Source organism: Triturus cristatus, chromosome 8 (genome assembly GCF_964204655.1).
Source record: "Triturus cristatus chromosome 8, aTriCri1.1, whole genome shotgun sequence".
Classification (NCBI taxonomy): Eukaryota; Metazoa; Chordata; class Amphibia; order Caudata; family Salamandridae; genus Triturus; species Triturus cristatus.
In genome coordinates, this window is record NC_140591.1 from 410128828 (window position 1) to 410152721 (window position 23894).

A 23894-nucleotide genomic window follows, 5' to 3' on the forward strand; every position below is an offset into this window, starting at 1 on the left:
GGCCCATTTTAAAGGCTTATATGGGGGGAAGCCGCATTGTGTAGATTGCCCGACTCACAAGTCCCAGTAGACAAGCAGGAGCCCCTGGAGTTTACCCTGGGGGAGGTAATAAGTGTAATAGGCAGACTTCCAGTGGGAAAGGCCCCGGGACTGTATAAATTACCGAGGGATCTTTTTAGACATCAACCTGAGATCTGGGGCCCCTATCTCCTTGTCGTATTTAACGCTATCTCGAGGGGCATGGAAATTCCCAGCACTTGGCTGGGGGCAGAGATATTTCCAATATTTAAGAAGGGGTCACCTCTGCTCCCAGTCAACTACAAGCCAATCAGCTTAATTGACGTTCAACAAAAAATATTTGCAAGATTGGTCCTGGACCATTTGTTGACGTGGATGGAGGATCACGACGTTCTGAGCCCCTTCCAGGCGGGATTCAGAAGAAATACGTCCACTATGGACCAAATCTTCCGACTGACCCTTTTGTACTGGAAGACAGTAAAGGTAGAGGGTGGCAGCCTCTATATGGTCTTCGTGGACCTCCAGTCCGCGTTTGACCTAGTTCCTATGGGTAAACTGTGGGCTGTCCTTCAGGATCTGGGTCTCCCGCACCAGATTTTAGTGCTACTCATAAGATTGCATGAGGGGAACTTTGCCCAGGTTCGCTGTGGCAAGAATGGGACGCTATCACCAAGGTTCCCCGTTGGCAGGGGGGTGAGACAGGGTTGTGTCTTAACACCGACCCTGTTCTGCCTTTATGTCAACGGGGTAATCTCTCATCTGGACAGTGTCCCTGATAATGACGCACCAAGACTGGCTGGTAGGAGGGTGCCGGCAATCATGTGTGCGGACGACACCCTCCTACTCTCCAAATCTCCCATGGGGATTGAGAGGATATTGAACGGCTTTGGGGACTTCTGTTGGAGTAGAGGCCTTGAGAGCAACGCAGACAAGACAAAATTCATGATCTTTAACCCGCCAGTGTATACTCGCGCAAATCCATCACTGGACGATGTATGTCTGGAAAGGGTTACGACCTTCCAGTACCTGGGTGTTACAATTCATGAAAATTTGTCATGGGGTCCGCAAAAAGCCAAATCCCACATGAGACTTTCACAGCTGTCGGGTGCTATCTTAAGGGTTTCTGACTCATCAAGCTTTAGACCAGTGAGTCCTGCCCTGGAGGTCTATAAGACGCAACCAAGGGCAGCTGCTCTCAATGGGGGTGAGCTCTGGGGTCACTGTGCTACCCCTGAAATCACTAAAGTTGAGTCTAAATTTGCAAGGCGATTACTATCACTTCCTCAGGGTACTCCATTAACACCGCTGAGGTTAGATCTGGGACTGACGCCTATTGCAAACGAGCTAGCAGTAAAACCCCTAAGGTTCTGGCATAGACTATGGACCACTCCAGACCTTTCAAACTATAGGGACGAACTTAAACAGATCCTTCTGTCTAGGACTACAGTCTATGTGGGAAGATCCAGATAGGGCATGTGGCCGGATATCACGAAAGATGTTTACTAAAATCTACAAAGGGCAAAAGCTGGAACTTTTAATTACGGCCCCTAATGCAGGTTCCCTCACTAACTCTTTTTTAGAATTCAATTTTTTTTATTATTTTGAGGACTTCATGGATGTTGTCTTCCCGATTTTAGCGCGTAAACATTTTATCCAATGGCGACATGGAACTTTACCCCTCAAGGCTGTCACAAGCAAGTGGACGGCCTTCTCTAATAAGTCCTGCCCGGGCTGCAGCGGCGATTTAGAAGATGAGCTTCATGTTCTCTTCTTTTGCCCAGCATATACCAAACCAAGAAAATATTGGTTGTTGCCACTGTGCAGAAATTTGGGTTTTAAACATTGCTTGAATGCTTTTAGAATTTTTAAAACCAGTACATCGAGCCCTATTGTTTTTGCACTTTCTACATTTTTGCTAGCTATGTGGCGCAAGAGGCGTAAATTAATCAATATCGACTGCTAGCCCTAATGTTTTTTAAATGAGTGTTTGGAATCTGACGCATTTTTAAATATTTTACAGATGAGAGGGTATTTTTGCCTGTACGAAAATATTGCCATGTGCATACAAATGAATTTTAAATGCTACTTGCCTTCCCTTCCCCCTTCTTCCCTTTTCTGTTTTACTCTTTTATGGCCAAACCGGCCGAAATAAAGAATTTTTGAATTGAATTGAATAAGGATTCTCCTTATAAATACCTGACCCCACACCCCTGGAACACCTAGGGGAGGCCCTGGGGGTACCTACCATGCCCAAACATTGTAGTCTATTCATTTTTAAGTGCCCCAAACACAAAAGTCAAGTTTGGGCACAATTTGCATTTAAAAAGCAGTCCTGCAACACAGGGCTTATTTTAAACTGACCTCAGGCTCCAGCAGTGCAGACATGCAAGTGCAGAAAAGGCATCTGGCCTCTAAACTGCCCCGCCCTATTTTATACTAGGGACTGAAAGTTAGTTTCAATCCCTCTGCCCTATACGTACTAGGGCCTTATAGGGGAGGTCATACCAATCACAGGGGTGCCCTAACCCATAGTGTACCCTAGTGTATGTAGGTGTTTCCCTGTATTCTATGTGTGTTTTCAGCATAGCACTAGCCTGGGTCTGGTGAGGCAGAGCCCAGGGTCAGTCAGAGTCAGTTACCACCAGTACCCATTGGCAAAACGTTAGGGGGTGCCCAGGGCACAGGATGACTTTGTAACACATGGAATTACATATATACAGTGTAACATTGAGCTTAATAGTTCTAAGAGCCACTGGACATCCACCCAACACTAGCCAGGGTGAAGAAGGTTCATCGCTCCTGGAGAAGGAATTTAAGTATCAAGAGCTTTTTTGTTTCTGTTTTTTAAGTAGGCAGACAAGGGGTTTGTCCTGATTTTTGAAGGTAAAGTGTTCCAAATTCTATGGGTAAGGCTTGAGAAGGAGCGTTTGTAAGTTTTCTTTTTTTTTGTTTGTCCAGAGTGATGCCTAGAGATTAAGTAGAGTCAATAATGTGGGGGGAGTAGTTGAGAGCTGTGAGTTGTTTGATCCAATCTTCTACAGAGGCCAACAGATTGTGAGGGGTGATCAATAGGAATTGAGTTTTCCGGATGTTGTGCATGAGATGATTGCGTGCCAGCCATTGTTGTTTTTTTTTAGTGCATTCAGTGTTTGGATAGCTTCAGGTGAAGAGATTTTCAGATACAGTTGTGTATAATCAGCATACTTGTGGTAATGGATGTTTAAGTTCTTCAAAATGTCCATAAAAGGTTCCATGAACCGGTTGAAAAGCGTGAGTGAGTGAGTGGAACCTTGGGGTACACCAATTGTTACTGGTGTAGTGTCTGATAAGGATTGGTTGTTTTTGATTCTCTGAGTTCTGTTTTGATGGAAAGAGGAGAACCATTTTAAAATGGGACCCGATATCCCTATCCTATTTGCCAGGAGGTCAACCATGTTCTCATGTTTGGCTGCACCAAACGTAATGAGAGATCAAGGAATAGACAGGATTCATTCTGATCAAGCAATCTTGGACTTGTTCAATGTGTTCACAGAGTTGAAGGTGTACGCATTTCTTCAAACGTTTTGCTAGATTCAGGATTTTGGAGATAAGACGAAAGTTGTTGGGGTCAGATTGGTCAGCATTCAGTTTTTTTAGGAATGGGGTGACCTTTCCAATCTTTCGGCTATCGGGGACCGTGGCCTAAGAAAGAGATGCTATGATGATCCTCGGCCATAAAGGGAGTAGGGAGGATCTGAACTCTTTAACAAGATTAGCTGGCAGAGGATCATTAAAATAGTTAGATGGTTTTAAAGAGGCCATAATTGTGAGCATGTCGAACTCATCAGGGATTTTGAAGGCGGACCAAGTAGCCTTATTCTTTGCTGATATATCCAATAGGAGGAGAGCTGACTGGGTGTTGCACTGGGAGAGGACTGGGATGGTCAATGCTGATCACATGTTGAGATGCAAGATTCAAATCTAATTAAATGTTCCTTGTCTTATCAATGAAGTGGGCGGAAAACTCATCCCCATTTGGCAGTATGACCTTATCAACCGGGTGTTATTAGAGTGGCATGTTGTTTGTTGTTTGATGATTTCAAAAAGTTTTTTAGGCCTGTTTTTGGCATTATCTAATTGCAGTCTGAAATATTCAGCTTTTAACCTACGTATGTGTTTGTTGTGGGAGTTTCTTACTGCCCTCAGATGTTTGAGGTTAGAGCCAGATGAGGAGATTCTCCACGTTCTCTCAGCAAAGCCATATATTATGCCTTTCCTCATTTAGATTGCCATTGAACCATGGTTTGGGTTGACTGTCTGATCAAAGTAATACTCCAATTCCCTTATGCTGGTCTTAAATGGATCTAATAAAGTCTGGCACTTTACAATTCCCTATTTCTATGAACATTGTGAACAGTGTTTAGAAAGCAGGGACCCTGTCATTTTTTCACAGATTTTTGTCCCAAGCCCTACAAGGCATGAATCTCACACAATAACTTCTTACTAAGTCAATTATGAACTGGCATGGCCTATGCAGCTCTTCAGGTGTGAGTAATGTGGATGGAAATCTTCTGCATCTAACCAGTGTGTATGCCCCAATTCTGTAAGTAATATTTTTGGTGTCAGTCTCTTTTTTTGCCCTCAGATCATGACTATTCATAACAATTTTGCCCCTACTCATAAACCCATTGGTTGTCTTGTTGGTTTCTGATGGGGTATCTAAAGTATTTCACATTTCTTTAGTGGACTGTTGCTAGCGGACATAAGTAAACACTGCATCTTCCTATTAAACGTCTATGACCCGTGTGAAAAGATGGCAGCCTTCTAGTCACTTTGAGACATTCATGTTAAACTTGACCAAAGTCAAGGGCATATGTTATAAATCTCCATGGCCAGAGGTGTCTAATCTATGCTTCGGATTGCTTTATTAATGCAAGATTTTCAGGATATTCAAATAAGTACATTTCTCTAAAATTAAATTAGAACTACTTTTGATAGTTGTTATCCTGCATATTTGTCACAAAACTGGCCATCATGGACCTACATAGAATACCCCTTTTTTACGCAAAGAATCACAAAATTTAGAATTCCCTTAGCAAATAACATTATCAATACACTATTACAATTTGAGGTGAGCACAATACCTCATTGTCGTCTATTTTTGTTTCTCCACGTATGAGCATCATGGAATGGTCTGTAATGTATTTCATGGCTGCTAATAGTAGAAGTAAACCATCTATCAACCTGGCTCCATTGAAAATGTTTGGTTGACATGTTTTTATATGCATTGATCCACCTCATCCTCTATATTTTTCCAAATAAAAGCAAAATATCCTTTGGCAGTACAAAGATCTTTATCAATACAAGTGACTTTAACTTTTTCATTTATGTCATAGTATTTTTCAAAGCTGCCTACTGCAAGAGTTTCCAACAAAAGGCCATTCCCCCCAAAAAAATAGTAATGCAGTTATTGAACTATCCATTGGTGATGCCCAGGACTTCTGTCTTTATGGAGCCAAGACAACTAAAAAGGAGGTGATCCTTCACTCACCTTGTAATCCTATTCTTTTTTTTTTTTTAAATCAACGTGAAAGTAAACAAACCAACATACTGAGCAGATTTTATAACAGCACACAGCCAGGGGAAAAATTGCCTTAGGAGTGTTCCATTCTCATGGAATATGAAGTGCCTTGGGAGAACAGGTAAAGATAACAGTGGAAAATGCTCAAAAAACATTGTCTCCAGTGACTCCTATCCAAATGTTATTACATTGTTGAGACATATTTGACATATACTTTTATTAATCTTTAAAGGTAAATAATGTGGCGGATGGTCTAGTGTCATTCGATTGTTAACCTTCCAGTTAGGCATGAAAAATATTAGAGAGACTGGTGACTAAAACCAGTACCTCCAACTATGGACCCCATTCTCAGTTGTGAAAAATTAACATAATTGGAAAAAACAATGTTGTGCCTGATCCTAGTATTTCAATACAATGTGGTAAATTCACACACCTGGGGGTTTCCCAGAAGCAACTATCAATTGGCACTATATCTGCAGGGAAAAGGGGTTGCTGGATAGATAGTGTGTGTTTTTCTGACCTCTGAAACTAGGAAACAGATGGTAATATTGTCACTGTTTCCTCAGTAAATATTGCTTCACGGTAAATTAGGTCCTATGTCTGTGAGCCAGTTCCCCCATCCCTATATTTAATATTTGAATGGCAGGTGACTTTTAAGATCCTCAGAAAATTGACATTCCATATATAATGTCAAATATATAATAATAAGTGTAGTCCTAAATTTGTATATTGATGCAGGAAAAATAGCCCTTTTATTTGAAGTTCTCTCAACTTGTAAGGATAATTCAAACTTTGGCTAGATCCTCCTATGTGTAAACATTTTTTGAATGTTGAGCAATAATTAACAGGTCAAAGCTTCCTTAGTATTAAACCTTGTAAGTTAAAAGTACCTAACTTCTATGTGCATTATTCGAATAAAAGACAGACAGTTACTCGTGTAAGTTTACTCCTATGATTGCAATAAAACATTCAGCTTTTTTGGAATGAACAGAGGATTCCAGGATTATTCCTAAGAAGCTGCAGGAGTAATGGTTATGGTGGAGTAGTTCTGGAATTCTTATGGCAATGCCAATTTCCTCAGATATAAGAAATTTGTATGCATAAATATAATCTAAATTAAATGTACATGCCCTGCAATAGTATGATTGCATAATTAAAACTTTATTTTTCTACACATGGCAAATATTTTTCCTGTTGAGAAACCTCTTTCCCTACATCTTCACTGATACGTTGGGGGAATGTGGGGGTGCTCACCCCAATACCACCTCTGATAGAAATGTAAGCCTTCCCTAGAAAGAAAATCTCTGACCATACCAGATTTGGGACAATACCTTGGAAAGGACTGTAGAAACCCAGAAACTCGCAGGTTTGTGAGTGTCCACCTACTTTGCAAGCTGTCCCGCCCTAAACGATCAGTCTATACACCCTGGCCAGATTTGCTGTAATGTAATATTACACCATGAGGCTGTAATATAATGTGTGTGTTAGAAGAAGCTTAGTAAAGGTAACTTAATGTTCTGTGCTTAAAATGTTCAGTGATGTAACTTCCTCTCATTCCAGTGGCCACCCCTAATATTACAGCAAAAACAGAAGAAGAGCAAAACACGAGCCTACCAATGTGGTCCCCTCTAGAGCTGGTCGTTCAAGTGGAGGAATTGTTACCTTAATAGCCAACACAGCTAGAATTAAGATAATTACTTTTTTAAATATTCCACCTAGTTACCATAATCTTTTGTGTGAAGGCTGTAATTGGAGGGACTGGATTCTGATTAACGTTTACAACAATAATTTTGAAGGCAAGATGGAACTGGTATTAGAACTAATAGAGAAGGATATTGGTGATCTCACAAAATCTCATCATAAATCTATTATTATAATATGGATGGCTGACTTTAATGCCCATAGCTGTAACATGGCTGACTCTTCAGTTTGTGGCTTGACTGATGATCTTGGGCATTTTGTTACCCATTTTAGGCACCACGACTATGGCAAAGAACTAAATAGACAATTCATAATTAAAAACCTTGAGATAATAAATCCAGTAGATACCAAAATGCGCCAACTAGACCCTACATTTTCTTCTCGATCCTGTAGTTCCACGATTGACTATATTTTGGTTTTTGAACCCACAAGAGCTAAGTTCACTCATATTAATACCAACTTCCTCGCTTTTAGTGACCGCGCAGCCATTACCTATCAGACAGAGTGGGGTAATGGTAGAAATCGTAACAGAAATAGATTGATAAAGCCTTTAATCGCAAGGAAAAACGGGGTTGAATTGAAATGGGGCAAGATTGATACCTCATTGCTTATCCACACTATTGTCACTAAGATGCACCATTAAATTTCTACTTGTCTAGATCCAAACCCTTCTATTCCATTAGCCTTTGAAAAGATTTTAGGCGAAATTCAGTGTAACCTTATTCGACCGAGTGCTCGGCCGGCTCACAGAGAGGTATGTTATTTAGACGATGACTGTAGTAATGCACTAAAGATCCTTCATTCTGCTCTGAGAGCGAAACCGAGAGACATGTCCTTGGTACAAATGTTGCGCATTTCTTACAAAGAAGCTGGAGCCAATAGGATGAGGCTTCTAAACCAAGAAGCCTGGGACAGGTTGCAACAAGCAGCAATAACAAAGAATAGTAGGGATTTCTGGTGCGTAATTATTGCTCCGTTCCTGAAGGATAAACAAGAGATTACTTTGAACATGCACGTGAGTGAGGTGGCATGGGTGGCATATTTGGAAGAAGTCTTCGGGTACCCTGGGGGAGAATCATATGTGTCATCTGGTTTCTCGATGCCTACTCTTGAGTGAACATTATCATTTAGTTTGGCTGAAATTAGATTTGCCCTGAATCAGTGTAGTACCCTGAGGGCATTTGACCCCAACGGGGTCCCCATTTATTTCATGTTAACCAACCAGGCACTATGGGCCTCATAACATACCAACGTTTTTAATGTTCTAGCCAAAACAGGAGTTCCCCCTTCTTGGAAAAAGACTGTTATCATCCCATTGTAAAAAAGGGGGACAAGGCTATCTTCAAAAATTATAGACCTATATCTCTCCCGGAGAGTACAACAAAACGAATGGGTTGTTTACTCTTTGAACAGGCTAGAAACTTGGGCCCAGGAAAGGAATATATTGTCTCGTGCCCAATATGGTTTTAGAAAGGGAAAGGGCACAATTGATCAGTGTTTTAATTTAAATGTGTTAATTGCCAAGTGTACTGCAGCTAGGGAAGGCCATCTATATATGGCATTTCTGGACTTATTATCCACCTTCGATTGTGTGGCCCATAATAAACTATGGTCATTAATGGAAGGTATGGGTATAGATAAGTCCATAATCAATTTTATCAGTGAGATGTATTCTGCTGCTTCAGCGTGTGTCCGCTATGGGAGACAGGGCAAATGTACAAGACATTTTGGGAATACCCGTGGCATGAGACAGGGGTGTGTTCTTGCCCCCTTTTTATTTTCCTTATATGTTAACGCCGTGGAAGCTGAGTTGATTGGGTCCATGCCAGATGTACCTTTTGTTGGATCATCTCCCGTCCCGATACTCCTATATGCGGACGATGTGATGTTGCTGGCCTGGACCAGCAATGCATTGCAGAGCTTAACAAGAACATATACTACATTTATGAATAACCTAGATCTTAGGGTAAATGAATTTAAGTTTTACGTGTTGGTGTCAGGAGTGAGACATAAAAAACAACCAAGATTAACAATAGAAGGGAAAAATCTGGAGCTAATGGACACCTTTTCCTATTTAGGAGTACTATTTGATTAAGAAAACACATGGCAAAACATGGTGGCAAACAGAGGACTCCTAATGGAAAGAAGCATAAGAGCCCTGTTTGGATTCATAAAAAACCTTGGTTCCAAACCCATAGATACAGTTAAAAAGATCTATGAGGCAAAATCGATATCTGTTGCCACATATGGGGCAACCGTATGGGGAATAGCTAATACAATAATAATAATAATAATACATCTATTCTACAACGAATCGAGGATACTTTTTTAAAAAGGCTAGCAGGTGTCCATCAGTAATGCACCAAATTGTATATTTCTGGCTCCTAGCACTGGTGCACTGCATGCTGCCTAGTGCCAACATAGACACCCTTGCACCATAGTGCAAGGGTGTCCGAGTTACAAGCAGTATTTTCTGTGCAAGAAGGGACACCTTCCTGCACAAAAACAATCCTTAACAACGTTTTTCTTTTTCTGTGTGTGGTGCAAAATGCAGCACACATGGAAAGAGTACATAACAATGAGAAGGAATATTTCTCCTCGTCACGCACCCCTGGGGAAGTTCTAGCATTTTGACACACTCCCAGGTTTGCAAGTCTTTGTAACAGTGGCGGCCGGCACCGATGGGAGGTGGAGAAGTGGCGGCGGAGGGTGAGGTGGTGTAAAAAAAGAATTTGAAAAACACTTACCTGCTTGCTGCGTCTCTCCTCTGTGTCCCTCATCATCTCTTCCTGCCGGAACAGGAAGGAGGAAGCACCAGACTCCCCATAGCCAATCACAATGCTGCAATGCAGCATTGTGATTGGCTCCCCTAAGTCAATCACAATGCTGCAATGTTGCTTTGTGATTGGTCTGAGTGCTGTGGTTCGGCGCTCAGACAGGCAGTGGGAGCTTGGGCATGCTCTCCACCCACGCTATAATACAGCCTGGGAGGAGAATATGCAAAGTGCTCATGAATGTTTGGCCGGCCCGATATGGCCGGGCAAACATTCATGCACACTTAGAGTGGGCAAACCACTCCTCCCCTTGCTTCTGTCTGAGCAGCCCCACCCCGCCCCGCCTGCAAAGCTGCTGCAACAGTTGAACATAAAATGATAATAACACCCAGTTATTATCATTTTATGTTTCCTTTATTTCACTGCTGGGTACCAATGGGGCGATGCTCCTCCGCCTTAGTGGAGGAGCCGCCACTGCTTTGTATTTGTACATCTAGAAATGCACTAAAATCCATGGTTGAATGCACTGGCACGCCCATGCTCCACCCATGGAACTCCTTCCCAATGCAAGGTAACACATGTCAGCACTATTCTACTTTGCAATACCAAAGTGGCTTTGCTTTGCTTAGTAAATAACAAAAATGAGAAATGTGACACAACCTGACGTAAAATGTTAGTAAATCTGCCCCTCATTGTGTGTGTGTGTGTGTGTGTGTATATATACGTCCATTATGGTGTGATATGCTGCATTGGAGGCGATGCTGTTCGCCTGATTTAGGAGTTGGGTGAGAGGCTTTTGGTCGTCCTGCTGGGCACTTGAGCTGGAGTACTGCCCATATCCAGCAATTGGGGACATCACTTGATGTGAGGAGAGTCTTTGCCACTGTACAGACATCCTTATGGACTGCATTTACCAGCATGCATCTGCTTGGCAGGCTGAAAGCGCGAGTGGTCAGGATACCTCCCATTGGAGGAGGAGTGCAATGACATCATAAAGGAGTGGTTTTCTACTCACCTGCACCTTGTTAGACCATCAGAGAGAGCGCGGAGACCCAGGAACCGGCACTGATGAGAGCCATTGGAAGGCTTGAAACGCGTCTGCCTTAGCGTTTCAAGGGACTGCCAGCACCACGCGCATATTTTATTAATAAAGCCCTTGCCTTCAAACTCCGGAGTGTGCCGTGCTTTTTCATATTGAGGAGGAGGTATTGGTTTATATATATATATATATATATATATATATATATATATATATATATATATATATATATATCCGACAGAACTCCATCTTGCGAGAGAGCAGAGACCAGACAGGGGAGGACCTTGGAAGCAAACTTTATTTCTTGTACGGCGAATGCATTTCGGCAATTTGTCAGCCTTCATCAGCGCCCAAGTGTCCAGGAGGCTTCCAACATCGCGAGTGTCAATCTTGCCGCCCTCTTATTGGCAGAGGGCCCGCTCCACCCCCTTGCGTTGTCATCACACCTGTTGTCAATTCACACAGTGCGTATGGACCACAACACCCAGAATGCAAGATGTTGAGCCCAGGTAGGTGTTGCAGGGGGAGTATGTCACCAATTGGTCGTGCGGGGATGGTAGTACAATACACGAGTTGCAGCCAATTATCCTGCTTGTGAAAGAAACAAAAGCGCCTCCTCGGGTCCCCAAACTGCTACAGCCTCGGACAACCGGGGAAACATCCTGCGGTGGCAGCAGTGGCAATGCATGCCGCCCAGCATGAGGTCAATGACCTCAAAACCGTCTCAATTTCTCCCCAAAGTCCATGGCGGGCCCAAACCATCCAATACCTTGGATACTCACGAAAACCGCCGCAGCAGCAAAGACAGTGACGTCAGGGCCAACTTGCTTGGCGGGGTCTCTGTATCGTGTCTCTGGCTGACACGGAATTGTATCCGACAGAACTCCATCTTGCGAGAGAGCAGAGACCACACAGGGGGAGGACCTTGGAAGCAAACTTTATTTCTTGTACGGCGAATGCATTTTGGCAATTTGTCAGCCTTCATCAGCGCCCAAGTGTCCAGGAAGCTTCCAACATCGCGAGTGTCAATCTTGCCGCCCTCTTATTGGCAGAGGGCCCGCTCCACCCCCTTGCGTTGTCATCACACCTGTTGTCAATTCACACAGTGCGTATGGACCACAACACCCAGAATGCAAGATGTTGAGCCCAGGTAGGTGTTGCAGGGGGAGTATGTCACCAATTGGTCGTGCGGGGATGGTAGTACAATACACGAGTTGCAGCCAATTATCCTGCTTGTGAAAGAAACGAAAGCGCCTCCTCGGGTCCCCAAACCGCTACAGCCTCGGACAACCGGGGAACCATCCTGCGGGGGCAGCAGTGGCAATGCATGCTGCCCAGCATGAGGTCAATGACCTCAAAACCGTCTCAATTTCTCCCCAAAGTCCATGGCGGGCCCAAACCATCCAATACCTTGGATACACACGAAAACCGCCGCAGCAGCAAAGCCAGTGACGTCAGGGCCAACTTGCGTGGCGGGGTTCTCTGTATCGTGTCTCTGGCTGACACGGAATTGTATCCGACAGAACTCGATCTTGCGAGAAAGCAGAGACCACACAGGGGAGGACCTTGGAAGCAAACTTTATTTCTTGTACGGCGAATGCATTTTGGCAATTTGTCAGCCTTCATCAGCGCCCAAGTGTCCAGGAGGCTTCCAACATCGCGAGTGTCAATCTTGCCGCCCTCTTATTGGCAGAGGGCCCGCTCCACCCCCTTGCGTTGTCATCACACCTGTTGTCAATTCACACAGTGCGTATGGACCACAACACCCAGAATGCAAGATGTTGAGCCCAGGTAGGTGTTGCAGGGGGAGTATGTCACCAATTGGTCGTGCCGGGATGGTAGTACAATACACGAGTATATATTTATATAGGAAACAGCCTTCACAACGCAATCGTTACATCGCGTTACCTTTGCAATGCGGTCTCGTAACAACCGCGTTGTTATAATGCGATGCCTTTACATCGCAAGTCATTAGATCGTCTTGCTCTAGATGGCGCTTCAACCTAAGGATTAGTATAATTTACTATTCCAACACCTTCCCTACTGTTGCGCATGCTGGAGTTGAAATAGTAAATTATGCTATTCCTAAAGTTGGAGCGCCATCGATCTAATGACTTGCATTGTAAAGGTGCCGCGTTCTAACAACGCGGTCGTTGTAACGACCGCGTTGTAATGGAACGTGATGTAATAGCATGCGTTGTGACATGCTATATTTCCATTGCGTGATATGTTTTGTGATATGATTTTTCTCATCACTCTCAGATTACATTAAATAGATTTTTTTTACAGAATCATGGTGCATTTGCAAGTAAAAGGCTCTCAATCGTGTACACAGCCCAGCATAATGCTGAAAGCAAACTAGCTGTCCGGTATCCAAAAGCATGTGTTGCAGTGTCCGACTCCTCTGTCATTCTTGGCCATTCTCATCCGGCGGGTCTCACAGACTTACAAGCACTCTGGACATCTAACAGCAGGCATCAGGGAAAGCAGCAGCCACAGCACCTCGCTGGTCCAGGGGTATACTGGCGATATAGCCTCCAGGCAATAGTGCACTTTACACTCAAATCCCGCTGACATAACATAACTCCAACCCTGGTGGTCTGGTAAAGTCAGATATGGATACTGTCACAAGAGAGAGAAGGGTTTCCCTTTTGGTGGCCTCGGTTTTCTAGCAGCGTTCCTCTTTCCAGAACTTCTACAAAGTCACTGGATGCGAGCTAAACACTAAACAAGCTGCATTGGTGGTAGCGCAATTTCTGATTCCTCCCAGCCTAAAGTGCACTAGTGGTGGGCTGCACCTAAGCTAAACCACATCCATTGTTACTTCCGAAAAAACTCTCTGTGCTCTGAAAGAGGTGCTGGCAAGCCCCAGAAATAAATCTCACATCAACCTCTCTTAGTTCCAAGATGGAAGAAGTTTTTGTTTGGACAAATATATATACAGACCTTATTTTCCCTTCATTTTATCTCAAAAGAGGAGCGATTCAGTGAGTCTGAATAGAGTGTCACCTTCCAAGGTGAGCTAGCAGCCAATAGAGTGGTCCCATTATAAAAGGGATTTACCAAGACCACTAAATGATGAAGACCAAAACGGTCATGTCAAATGTGAAAAATCTACCAATGCCATCCTTTGAAAGTCCTTTTTAAGTCGAGCCTATAACGGCAACGCGCATGCGCTACTCGCTTTGCGAGGCATGCAGTTATCTAGTATGGAGTGGAAGCTCCCTGGAAGCTCCGCCCACTCTCTGCCTATGTTTTTAATTGGCTCGTGTCATTGTCTATCGTAATTCTGTCTTCTGATTGATTATTAGGCTTGTTAGTCCATCCTTATTATGCCATGTTGTCATTTGTATCCTTCCATGAATTCTGGCCCCTTTACTTTGAGTGCTAGACTGTAAGGTACATGATATTTAGTGCACTATTTGTTTCCCTCCCCCGCCCGCACTCCCGCTGTCGGTGCCTTTTCGCCCCCCGCTGCTCCGCACCCGCCTGCACTCCCATTTGCAACGCAATTGGTCTCGCGTAAATGCGAGTCCTATTGCATTGCAAATGCTTGTTAATATAGAAAAATGCATTGAAGTCAGACCGAGAGATGACAAATTGTACTAGGGGTGACATAATGTAAGCCCTACAGTATTCTATGATGATAAACATAACATTGATTACATTTCAGATTTGTTAGTTTCAATGTAATAATGAAAGCTTGAAATGTTGCATTAGTTCAGCAGGAGTTTCGTTGGACAATGCATTATGCATCTCTTTGTAAACGTGCTGGTGAGACCCTCGGGCATGTATGTTTAAAGTATCACAAGGGTAGCTTGCCCACTTGCCTGTAAAGCAGTTAGAGCAACACTTTCATAAAAGTCAAATACTTATGTGCATACCATCAGACGTCACCTGCGTCAGGCCACGCCTCTTTTACTAATGCCAGCTCCATGTGACTGATAAAAGCACCTTTTGTGCAGAAGTTCTGGGTACAGCCGTCACTACAGGCTGTTTTCTGTGATACTGCTAGTTTTGTCCTTGCAAGGACCTTATTACATATGCAAAGTATTCGATGATAAAATCAATAATCTGTGACTAGAAATATATGACTTCATAACTTTTGTGGACCTTTTGTAACCATAAACACTAAATGGACCAGGGACTGCTCGGGGACCCTATCTCCAACATATTTTCTATGTGAACTTTGATGTCAGATCTCAATGAATGATTCATTCTGTGAGTCTTGTTCCTGATGGACATGTCATCGGTGCTCATAACCTGAATGTGTCACCTTGTCAGCTCTGGGGTCAGCGAGAACAGGTCAAACGGCTGTCTGGTGATCCAATGTCAGATGGGAAGAGAGATGAACAGCCTCCAATAGGCCATGTATATCTTTTCTGTGCAGCAGCTCTGGAGGAGACTCACCTTCCTTAGTTTCCTCTGTGGCTGCAACAACAAGCAGAGGCACTTCCTTCTCAGGGGATGTTCCAGGGCGTTATGTACTGCAAGCCTAGCTGCAAATGAATGAAGCACAGTGGAAAAGTGAAAAGCATGTACAATACAATGTTTACCAAATGGCTTTCATGTCACAGGAGATGATGTTTGTTTCCCTGGTTTAAAGAACTTCCTTGGGAAACGCCACTGAGGTCCAAAGGCCGAACAGAGCGAAAGCTACATTTGGGAAAGCCTCTTTAGGCACAGACCCTGTGTGCTAGGAGTGCATACCCTACAATCACCAGGGTAAAATGGTCTCCTGGGTTAGTCTTTTGGTTTAGGGATCTCAAATTCTGCTCTTGGGCCAGACTACCCTTAATTAAAAGAGCTTCCTTCAACTATGTACAGTCAGTTGTCTTTTCTTGCTCTACAGATAAAACAAACTCAGTACCAGCACCAACGCATTTTTCCCAAAAATTCAGGGGATTCTACAATCCCTGTAGAAAAACTTGTCTCTAATTTCAGGGGCGGCCAGCACGGCTCGCAGGTGGGGGTACGGCCGCCACCGGGTTCCGCGTCTTCTTTCCTGCTCGCCTGTGACCGACTCCACGTCGGAACAGAAAGCAGGCAGCCAGGCTCCCACCCCTAAGCCAATCACAATGCTCCAATGTGGCGTTGTGATTGGTCTGAGCGCTGTGACACGTGCTCAGCTTGGGGCTGGAGGGGTGGTAGAACAGGGGAGTGCGCATGACCGGTTTGGCTGGCCCGAGAGGGCCGACCAAACAGTCACTGCGCACTCAGGAGTGGGCAAACCACTCCTCCCCGCCCTGCTCCGTAAGCAGAGCAGCCCCGCCCACCTGGAAAAAAACCCATAAAATGGTAATAACCAAAAGTTATTACCATTTTATGTTTGTGCTTCTCGCACTGCGAGAAAGCAGTGGGGCGCCGTTTCTCCGCCATAGCGGGGAGCGTTCACCAGTTATAATACATGGGATTTTGCAATACATGTATAAAAATCTTCTCCAATTTATTTATAATAGTTGACTTGTGATGCACACAGTTGCCTATTATAAAGAAATGACATAGCTGCTCAACTGTAATAATTTATTTCAATTGAGTTCTGACGTCACAATGCCTGCTGCCAGAGCCAGCAGCAGAGGAGAAAGGCAGGTCATGGGGCATAATTAAAGCAGCTGTTTAAAGAACTAAAATGAAAAGTTGCTTTTCTTTCTTCTGCTATGTTTTTCTAGCTGTACGGTGACAAAATGAAAGGACATAATCATGGCAGCATGTTTATTATTTGCATTCTTTAGATAATTAATTATTAAAGAGATTGCAAGTCACCTCGAAGTGCAGTGCTTAATTTGAGGCAGTGGTTTTCGGTACTTGGCATCGGCACTTAATTCTCAAAATGGGCACCAATGACAGTCTACCACATTGGGGTGCTATAAGTCTAATTTTGAGAAGAGCACAACAGTTATAATGATTCAACACACATTAAAAATAATAATACCTGCCGCCCACGCCATTCTTTTAGCTTTGGGTGGCCTGGAATATTGTGAATGTTATACTTGTAGGAGTGTGATGGTTAGTAGTTGTGTTGCTACTGTTAGTGGCAGCACTAAGAGGGGCAATGTGTGGTGCAGGCTACAGAGGTCTCCTGAGAACAGCCCTGGCAATTACATTTTTACAAATTAAGCACTGCCCATGACCTTATAAAGGAACTCGACCTTGGTCTCATTCCTCTATATAGTCATGGAAATCCTCTGTGACTTGCAAAATCCTTATAATGGAAGGCAGGGGGTACTTTAAAAATATATAATAGGTCCTCCCAATCGCCTATTATAAAGAAATGGCATAGCCAATCAACTGTAATAACTTATTACAGTTGAGCTCTGAAGTCACAATACCTGCTGTCAGAGACAGCTGCTGAGGGTAAAGGCAGGTCAGGTCATGGAGCGTAATTTACAGTAGCTGTTTAAAGATCAAAAATGAAATATTTCTGTTCTGTTTTTATAGCTATACAGTGACAAGCAGAAAATAAATATTAATAGCGTTATGTTTTTTTGTGTGTACTCATTAAGTAATTATAGGAAAGTTTAAATCTTTCTGCATGTTCCTACACATTCTGAGCTACTGTGTCTTTTTTTTTTAAAACTGACTTGTATTAAACAGATTCTAACATCTTTTTGTAAAAAGTATCCAACAGCTTTTTGATGTGTTCAATTTTGTTCTAAAGATTCTATTTCTATTCTTCATGTTTGTTAACATGCTCTCTCTTTCATTTGAAAGTACTACGAACCAAGGATTTAAGTGGTTTGTGTAAAAGGTGACGGTGTGACAATGTATTATAAAGAATAAAATACCCCCCGTTTACATGATAAGGATATTGCAAGTCACCTAGGGGGTTCCATACCCTTATAAAGGCACTCGTTCCTCAACATGGTCATAGAACTCCTTGGTGATTATCAATATCCTCATGATGTATAGCAGCGGGGTACTTTATCCCATATATTGCTGTAAAGTTGTCACATCTCTATTCACCTGAAATGATGAAATGACATAGCTGCACAACTGTAGTAAGGTATTAAAGTTATGTTGTAATGTCATGAAGTCTGCTGCCAGAGCCAGCAGCCAAGATGAATGACTTGTTTCAGAGCATAATTATAATTACCCTATTGTGACTGTTTAATTAAATACATCGATTTATTCTTGCGGAAAAGCATCTATCGTAGTATGTGCATGTTGGGACATGACTTTTTATTATTCTGTTCTGCAGTGGCTACTAGCAGCAGTGAGCACAGCTTGCATTCAAACTGGATTCTTCGTGCCCCTCGGCGAAGCCCAACGGAAGCATCTGTACCTGAAAGCCATTGTAGACGAAACAAGGAGGGGACGTGGAGCTGTAAGAAAAGGATAGAAAGACACCCTGTCTACTTGCCGAAAGCAGTGGAAGGAGCTTTCAATACATTAAAATTTAAGCCGAAATTATGCAAGAAAGAAGAACTTAAATGCAAATGAAGCAAAGCTTTTTGAGTGGTTAGAATTATGGGAGGGTGCACCTTGCAATCCACCTCCACAGTCAAGTCACATATGAGTGTGGAACAGGAGTGTGGGATTGTTCTGACACACCATTAAGGTTATGTAGCCTTCTTTTGGTAATCTCCTTCAGCATTAAGTGTCTGAAGTCATGGCAAATGGAACATCTCTGCAGAGGCCTATTGTGAATCACAGTTGGCAATTCATGTACACAACCAACAACGATGTAGGGTATGTGCATGGATATTCAAAAGAGCAGTATTGACAAAAAATGTGAAATCCAATAATTCATACTAAGAATAGATTATATGTACATATGAACTTAGGAACTAGAACATTTTTATATCTGGACATACCACTTGGATTCACAGTCTTTCTCTACATGTTTTAACCTTTTTGTTCAAGCACCGATTACAATAGATCTTGACAATTCTTGAAGAGAAAACTGTATTCTGAATATCATCCTCAGACACCCATAATACCCAGATGTGTTTCATTGGCACATTCATTACAAGCATATTTGTAGTGCATACCTTGATTCCCCTAAGGGGGATATTGACGCTACTGACTGATAAAAAATATCTATTGAGTCACTCAACTCAAAAGCACTTACTTCATCGATCTCAGAGGGAGGATTGGCGGAGTCGATCTGCCTGGATTCCAACCTGTAACCATCATGGGCTCAAGTAAAGATCTCTGCAGTGGTTGCATTAGTCTACTGAGCCGCCAGACCCGAATATGACATTGTCAATAGTATTGTTATTGTAACATACGAAGAACTCAACACCCTTTATCATCAGTATGAGATGTGTTTGAGACATTTTATAGAAAATACTGAAAGATTAGTATGGAAAGTGGTTTTGGCCAGTTGGCAAGGAACACGAGGGCCCACCAGAGTAATGTGGAGCCCCTGCTGGAAGCATCAGTGTCTGTTTCTTGGTTTCTCCTCCCAGGGCAAAATCACTCAAAAAAAGCATTCAAAGGGTATTAGCTTGTGAGTTTAATACTGTATAGGCTATACTGGGGAAAAGGGAACTATAGTGTTTTGTAGGGACATTTAAAGTTGATCTTTATAAATATCACAGTTCTGTTAATCATTCTTCAACAAAGATTAATTTGTAAACCAGACATGATTCAGTATTGTGTCAAGATCTGGATTTCTTTTCAAACGTGTTCTCCGTTTCCAAATAATCAATATGTTTGTTTCTATTACATAGCTCACAAAGCAACAATATTTCACTAGTACATGTAGCAATTTCAAAATATAAATTTAGGAAAAAAACTAACTTAACGTTACTTTACCCAGTCCAGAGTACACTGGGTTTTAGAAACATAAACATTTCAAATCCAATTTCAAAGTTAGTTGATGCTCTGAATTGCTTTCCAGCATCTAGGGTGAGAATGTTGAAAAGACGGAGAATTTTTTCAAAATAACTCGTGGATTCAAGTTATTCCAGTACTAATTACTTTTAGCAAACAAATGTTTATTCTTCCAGAACTGACTTTGCATGCATGAGAAATTTATATCCAATTTCTGACCTTAAATATATTCTTCAACAACAAGGATTTTCAGATTGCTAGAAACAATACAACAAAAAAATAAATACAGATCTATTTATTTTCACTGTAACATTCATATTTTAACATTGAGTGTCTCAGACCTGCTAAAAAGTGTATTCATCACACCAATGAGGTCGCAGGCACTATAGGCTTCGCACTAGCACCTATGTGAAGGTGAGTTCAAATAGCAGGCAGTTACCACCTGGTCCCCCTAATGTAAAAATGCACACAAGTGATCATAATATATACAGAACAAGTTATATGTTGAACCCCATTTTTGCCGTACAGGTAACAAATTGAGTCAAAAAACATTGCTTTGGGTGCACCTGTTATTGATGCGAGGGTCTTGGTGACCCCACAAGTGGCACCATCTTTTTGGGATTCCATAATACTCCACCTAACATTTGACTGTAAACTACAACTTCTCAAATGTTAAAAAAAACTTGAAACCTACTATGAGGTCATGCAAGAGTGGAAAGCTGAAAGTGTCTTACAAAACATAGAAAGGGTAATTAAGAAACGGTACATGTCTTGTAGTGTTCTTTTACTTAGACACCAAACAAATCGCTCACAGTCTTTCTTCCATGTTACACACACCTTCCAATGCCCGATGGTGTGACTTCCTTTGTGAGCAGAAGGAATTTGTTATTCTTTAGTTTGACGATGAATTGACTCTGAACTCTCAGTCCATTTACAACAATTTCGCTCACCAATGGGTATGAGAAATTGTGTATTGTGTATTTTTTTCTGTGCATAACAAATGTAATTCTCACAATGAGTTTTACACGTATTGAGGACTTGAGGCCGTCCCCATGAATATCTTACATGCGGTATGGCCTCGAGTCCAAAAGTCACGAGAGATACCAGTGCCAATGTATTGTCTATCCAGTTTCTAAAGTCACAATGTCAAAGCTTCTAGCACATCATGTGCAGCCACAGCACACATCCAGCTTCACAGTTCAAACGAGCCTTTCTCTTCCCAAACCAAGTTTCCTTCGAGAGAGTATTATATGGTAAGTGTAAGGAAATTACGCAACATATGCATAGCCGGATAATTGCTAATTAACATGTAATGAAACTAGAAAAAATGCCCTAAAGAATGTATTAGTGACCACATCAGCAGCACCAGCATGCAGACATTGTCTTGCCTGTTCTCCGGTTCTGTGCTAATGAATTAGTCAGATGCTGTCAATATTTAATGTGGATGGACACTGGTCTTGTAACTCAGCTGCTGTAATATGCACAGCATGAGTCTGGTGTCACTGTAGGGCAAACATATACAGCAGGACATACAATTGCAAACAACTAAAATGTAGTTTTATAAATTTACTGTGGTTCCATGACTATTGCCTTGTGTTATCTCGCTTCAGAAATGCAATATCTAGGAGATCCAGCATTCAACTAGACGACCAACAATGCGCAGAGAAACTAGAACGACACCGTTTTCGCTTCCATTTTGTCCTGAGTCAAATACTTGACACAACCTTTATTCAGTTCAACCAGTTAGGCTGGTTAAACATTCTCCACAATCTCACAGGGCACAGATGAAAAGTGATTTGCAGAGCAGTACATGCCGGTTTGGCATTATGACTGATTCACCCCACACCTAACATTATTTGATGACCTCCCACTGGGAGTATTTTCTCTAAAAAATCAGGGCAACCCTGTTGACTCAGGGGTACCTAGGTTCAAACACATAGGAACATTAGGGGAACCTCAACATTACCGGGCTTTAGCTTGAAATTGGGAATAAATCAGGAGGCGGTGATATCTAATAGAAAATGTATTCTAGCTGTTATGTTTTGAGCAGCTACAATATTATTTTTGTCTTTATCGAAGGCCTTGCAGTAATCACCATTTTGCAATGGATGTTGTTTTTCCTTTTTTTGTTGTTATTTTACTATATATCACTGCTGTGCTCCAATATAATGGTTTCCCTTTTCTCGAGGGCTTTTAGTTTATACAGGTACTACACTTCTCATAAAGGTATCCAGTTCTATATGCTGAGACAAGACTTATTTCCTTGCATTTTTTTCATTCCATGTTAACCATATTTCATTCTCTGTGTTTTTGATTTTTGCTCCCTTACCTCCTACAGTCCTGCAGTGTCTATATGTTTTGGTGCTGTATAGAAAATAATTGAAACAATACATTTATCACTAGTTTCTTGAAAGTTAGTTCCTTGCACTTTTCTTCTTAAAACCTATTTGATTATCTAAGAACTATATTTTTCTGTTCTTTAAATTCTGTGCCAACATGTGAGTGAATGTTTTTGATGTCCATAAGCAAATTTATTGAATCATGCATGTTATTAAAGTGAAAAGAGTGTCATCAAGCACGATGTTTAGCTGCATTACTAATTCAAATATTCCAGAGCCCGCCCACAGTATGTCCCAAATAATCTGATGTTGATGTTTGGAGTCCACTAAGTTATATTCTATGTTCAATTTTTTTGACTTACATGTGCTGCTTAAGAACACAGAAGTTCCAAAACTTTGTAATGCGAAAACACAATTCAACTGATGCTAAGTGTGTATCATTTATAACAAGAAAGAAAATATACAATGAAACGAATTAATTTAAGTCACTGGATTACGAGTGAAATGTGAACATTGTAATACTATTAAAATGTGACGTTTTATAAGAAACGTTTTGAAAATATTCCGATTGTGATTTTCATTTTTTAAACAGTATTCTGTTGTACTGATAGAAGCTTGGCACGTAAATTATTAAAGAAACGCATCACGAAAGAAGTGGTTTTAGTGTGTTGTTCTGTAAGTGAAGTATCTAAAAATAAGTGAAAAAACGATACATTACATCATGTAGCTATCTCTGAGATATGTCATTCAACAGTTCATATATTTGTAATTCGTATGATTCAGATTCTGAAACCCAAAAGTAAATTATTGTCTAACTTCCAAACTCCGGCCTGTTAGAAACATTACAATATTTCTCCTGAAAAAATATATGCTTTAGAGATCCATATTGCTGACCGAGTAGTGAGAACACCCAAGCTGTAATCATTTATGAAGAACATTACCACTGAATGGCCATGCACAGATAACCCTACTTCTGGGCACAAGTGGTCAATACAACACTATGTAAAAAACATAAGAGCTATGAGATGAGTTTATGGACTGGATCTTTTTTATTCCAGTTCAGGAGTGTGTAAAACAGTGACCAGTCCACATCCACAGTCATCCCTGTGCATTCTTCATTCTTTGAAAAGCTTTGGAAGAAATTTATGTTAACATGACCGGGGCCAGAGTGTGATTGTAGCATTCAGCACAATACTAGACACACTAACAGAATGTAGAACCAATTATACATGCTCACTACCAGGACAGCTTGGAATTTGGGTTCTTTTTAGACTTCATAAAGAGTTGCAAATGTTTGTGAATATGTGATCTCATTGAGCCAAGATTGCATAATTATGGTGGATGAAAAAAGTACAAAAATGCTTTCTCTGGGAATATGCAGGAGCAGATTTACCATTCTTTCACGCAACACAGGAAGGAAACTTACTGCGTTGGTATGCGGGGAAGGGACAGGACAGAAATGCTCCATAGTTACAAAGATACGAAGCATTTCTGCTTTCTCGTTGTGCTTGCACAGTGTGTACTGCCTAGTACCAACGCAGGCACCCTCGGACCATAGTGCTAGTGTATCTGCATTATGGGCGGGATTGTTTTTGTGCAGGAAGGGACACCTTCTGCACAAAATCAATAATTAGAGGCATATTCCTCTTTTTATGTCTGCTGCAGAATGCAGCACACGTGGAAAG

The 23894-nt window shown here is 41.8% G+C and overlaps 1 protein-coding gene across 1 annotated transcript in view; it reads left to right on the forward strand.

Moving 5' to 3' along the window:
* Nucleotides 1–18532, forward strand: part of C8H13orf42 (chromosome 8 C13orf42 homolog) — a 92526-nt gene extending 73994 nt beyond the window's left edge. Inside the window, exon 3 of the mRNA XM_085623734.1 lies at nucleotides 18291–18532. Within this exon, the coding sequence (XP_085479860.1) occupies nucleotides 18291–18532 (242 nt within the window). The remainder of the gene's footprint in view (nucleotides 1–18290) is intronic.
* The last annotated feature ends 5362 nt before the right edge of the window (nucleotides 18533–23894 follow it).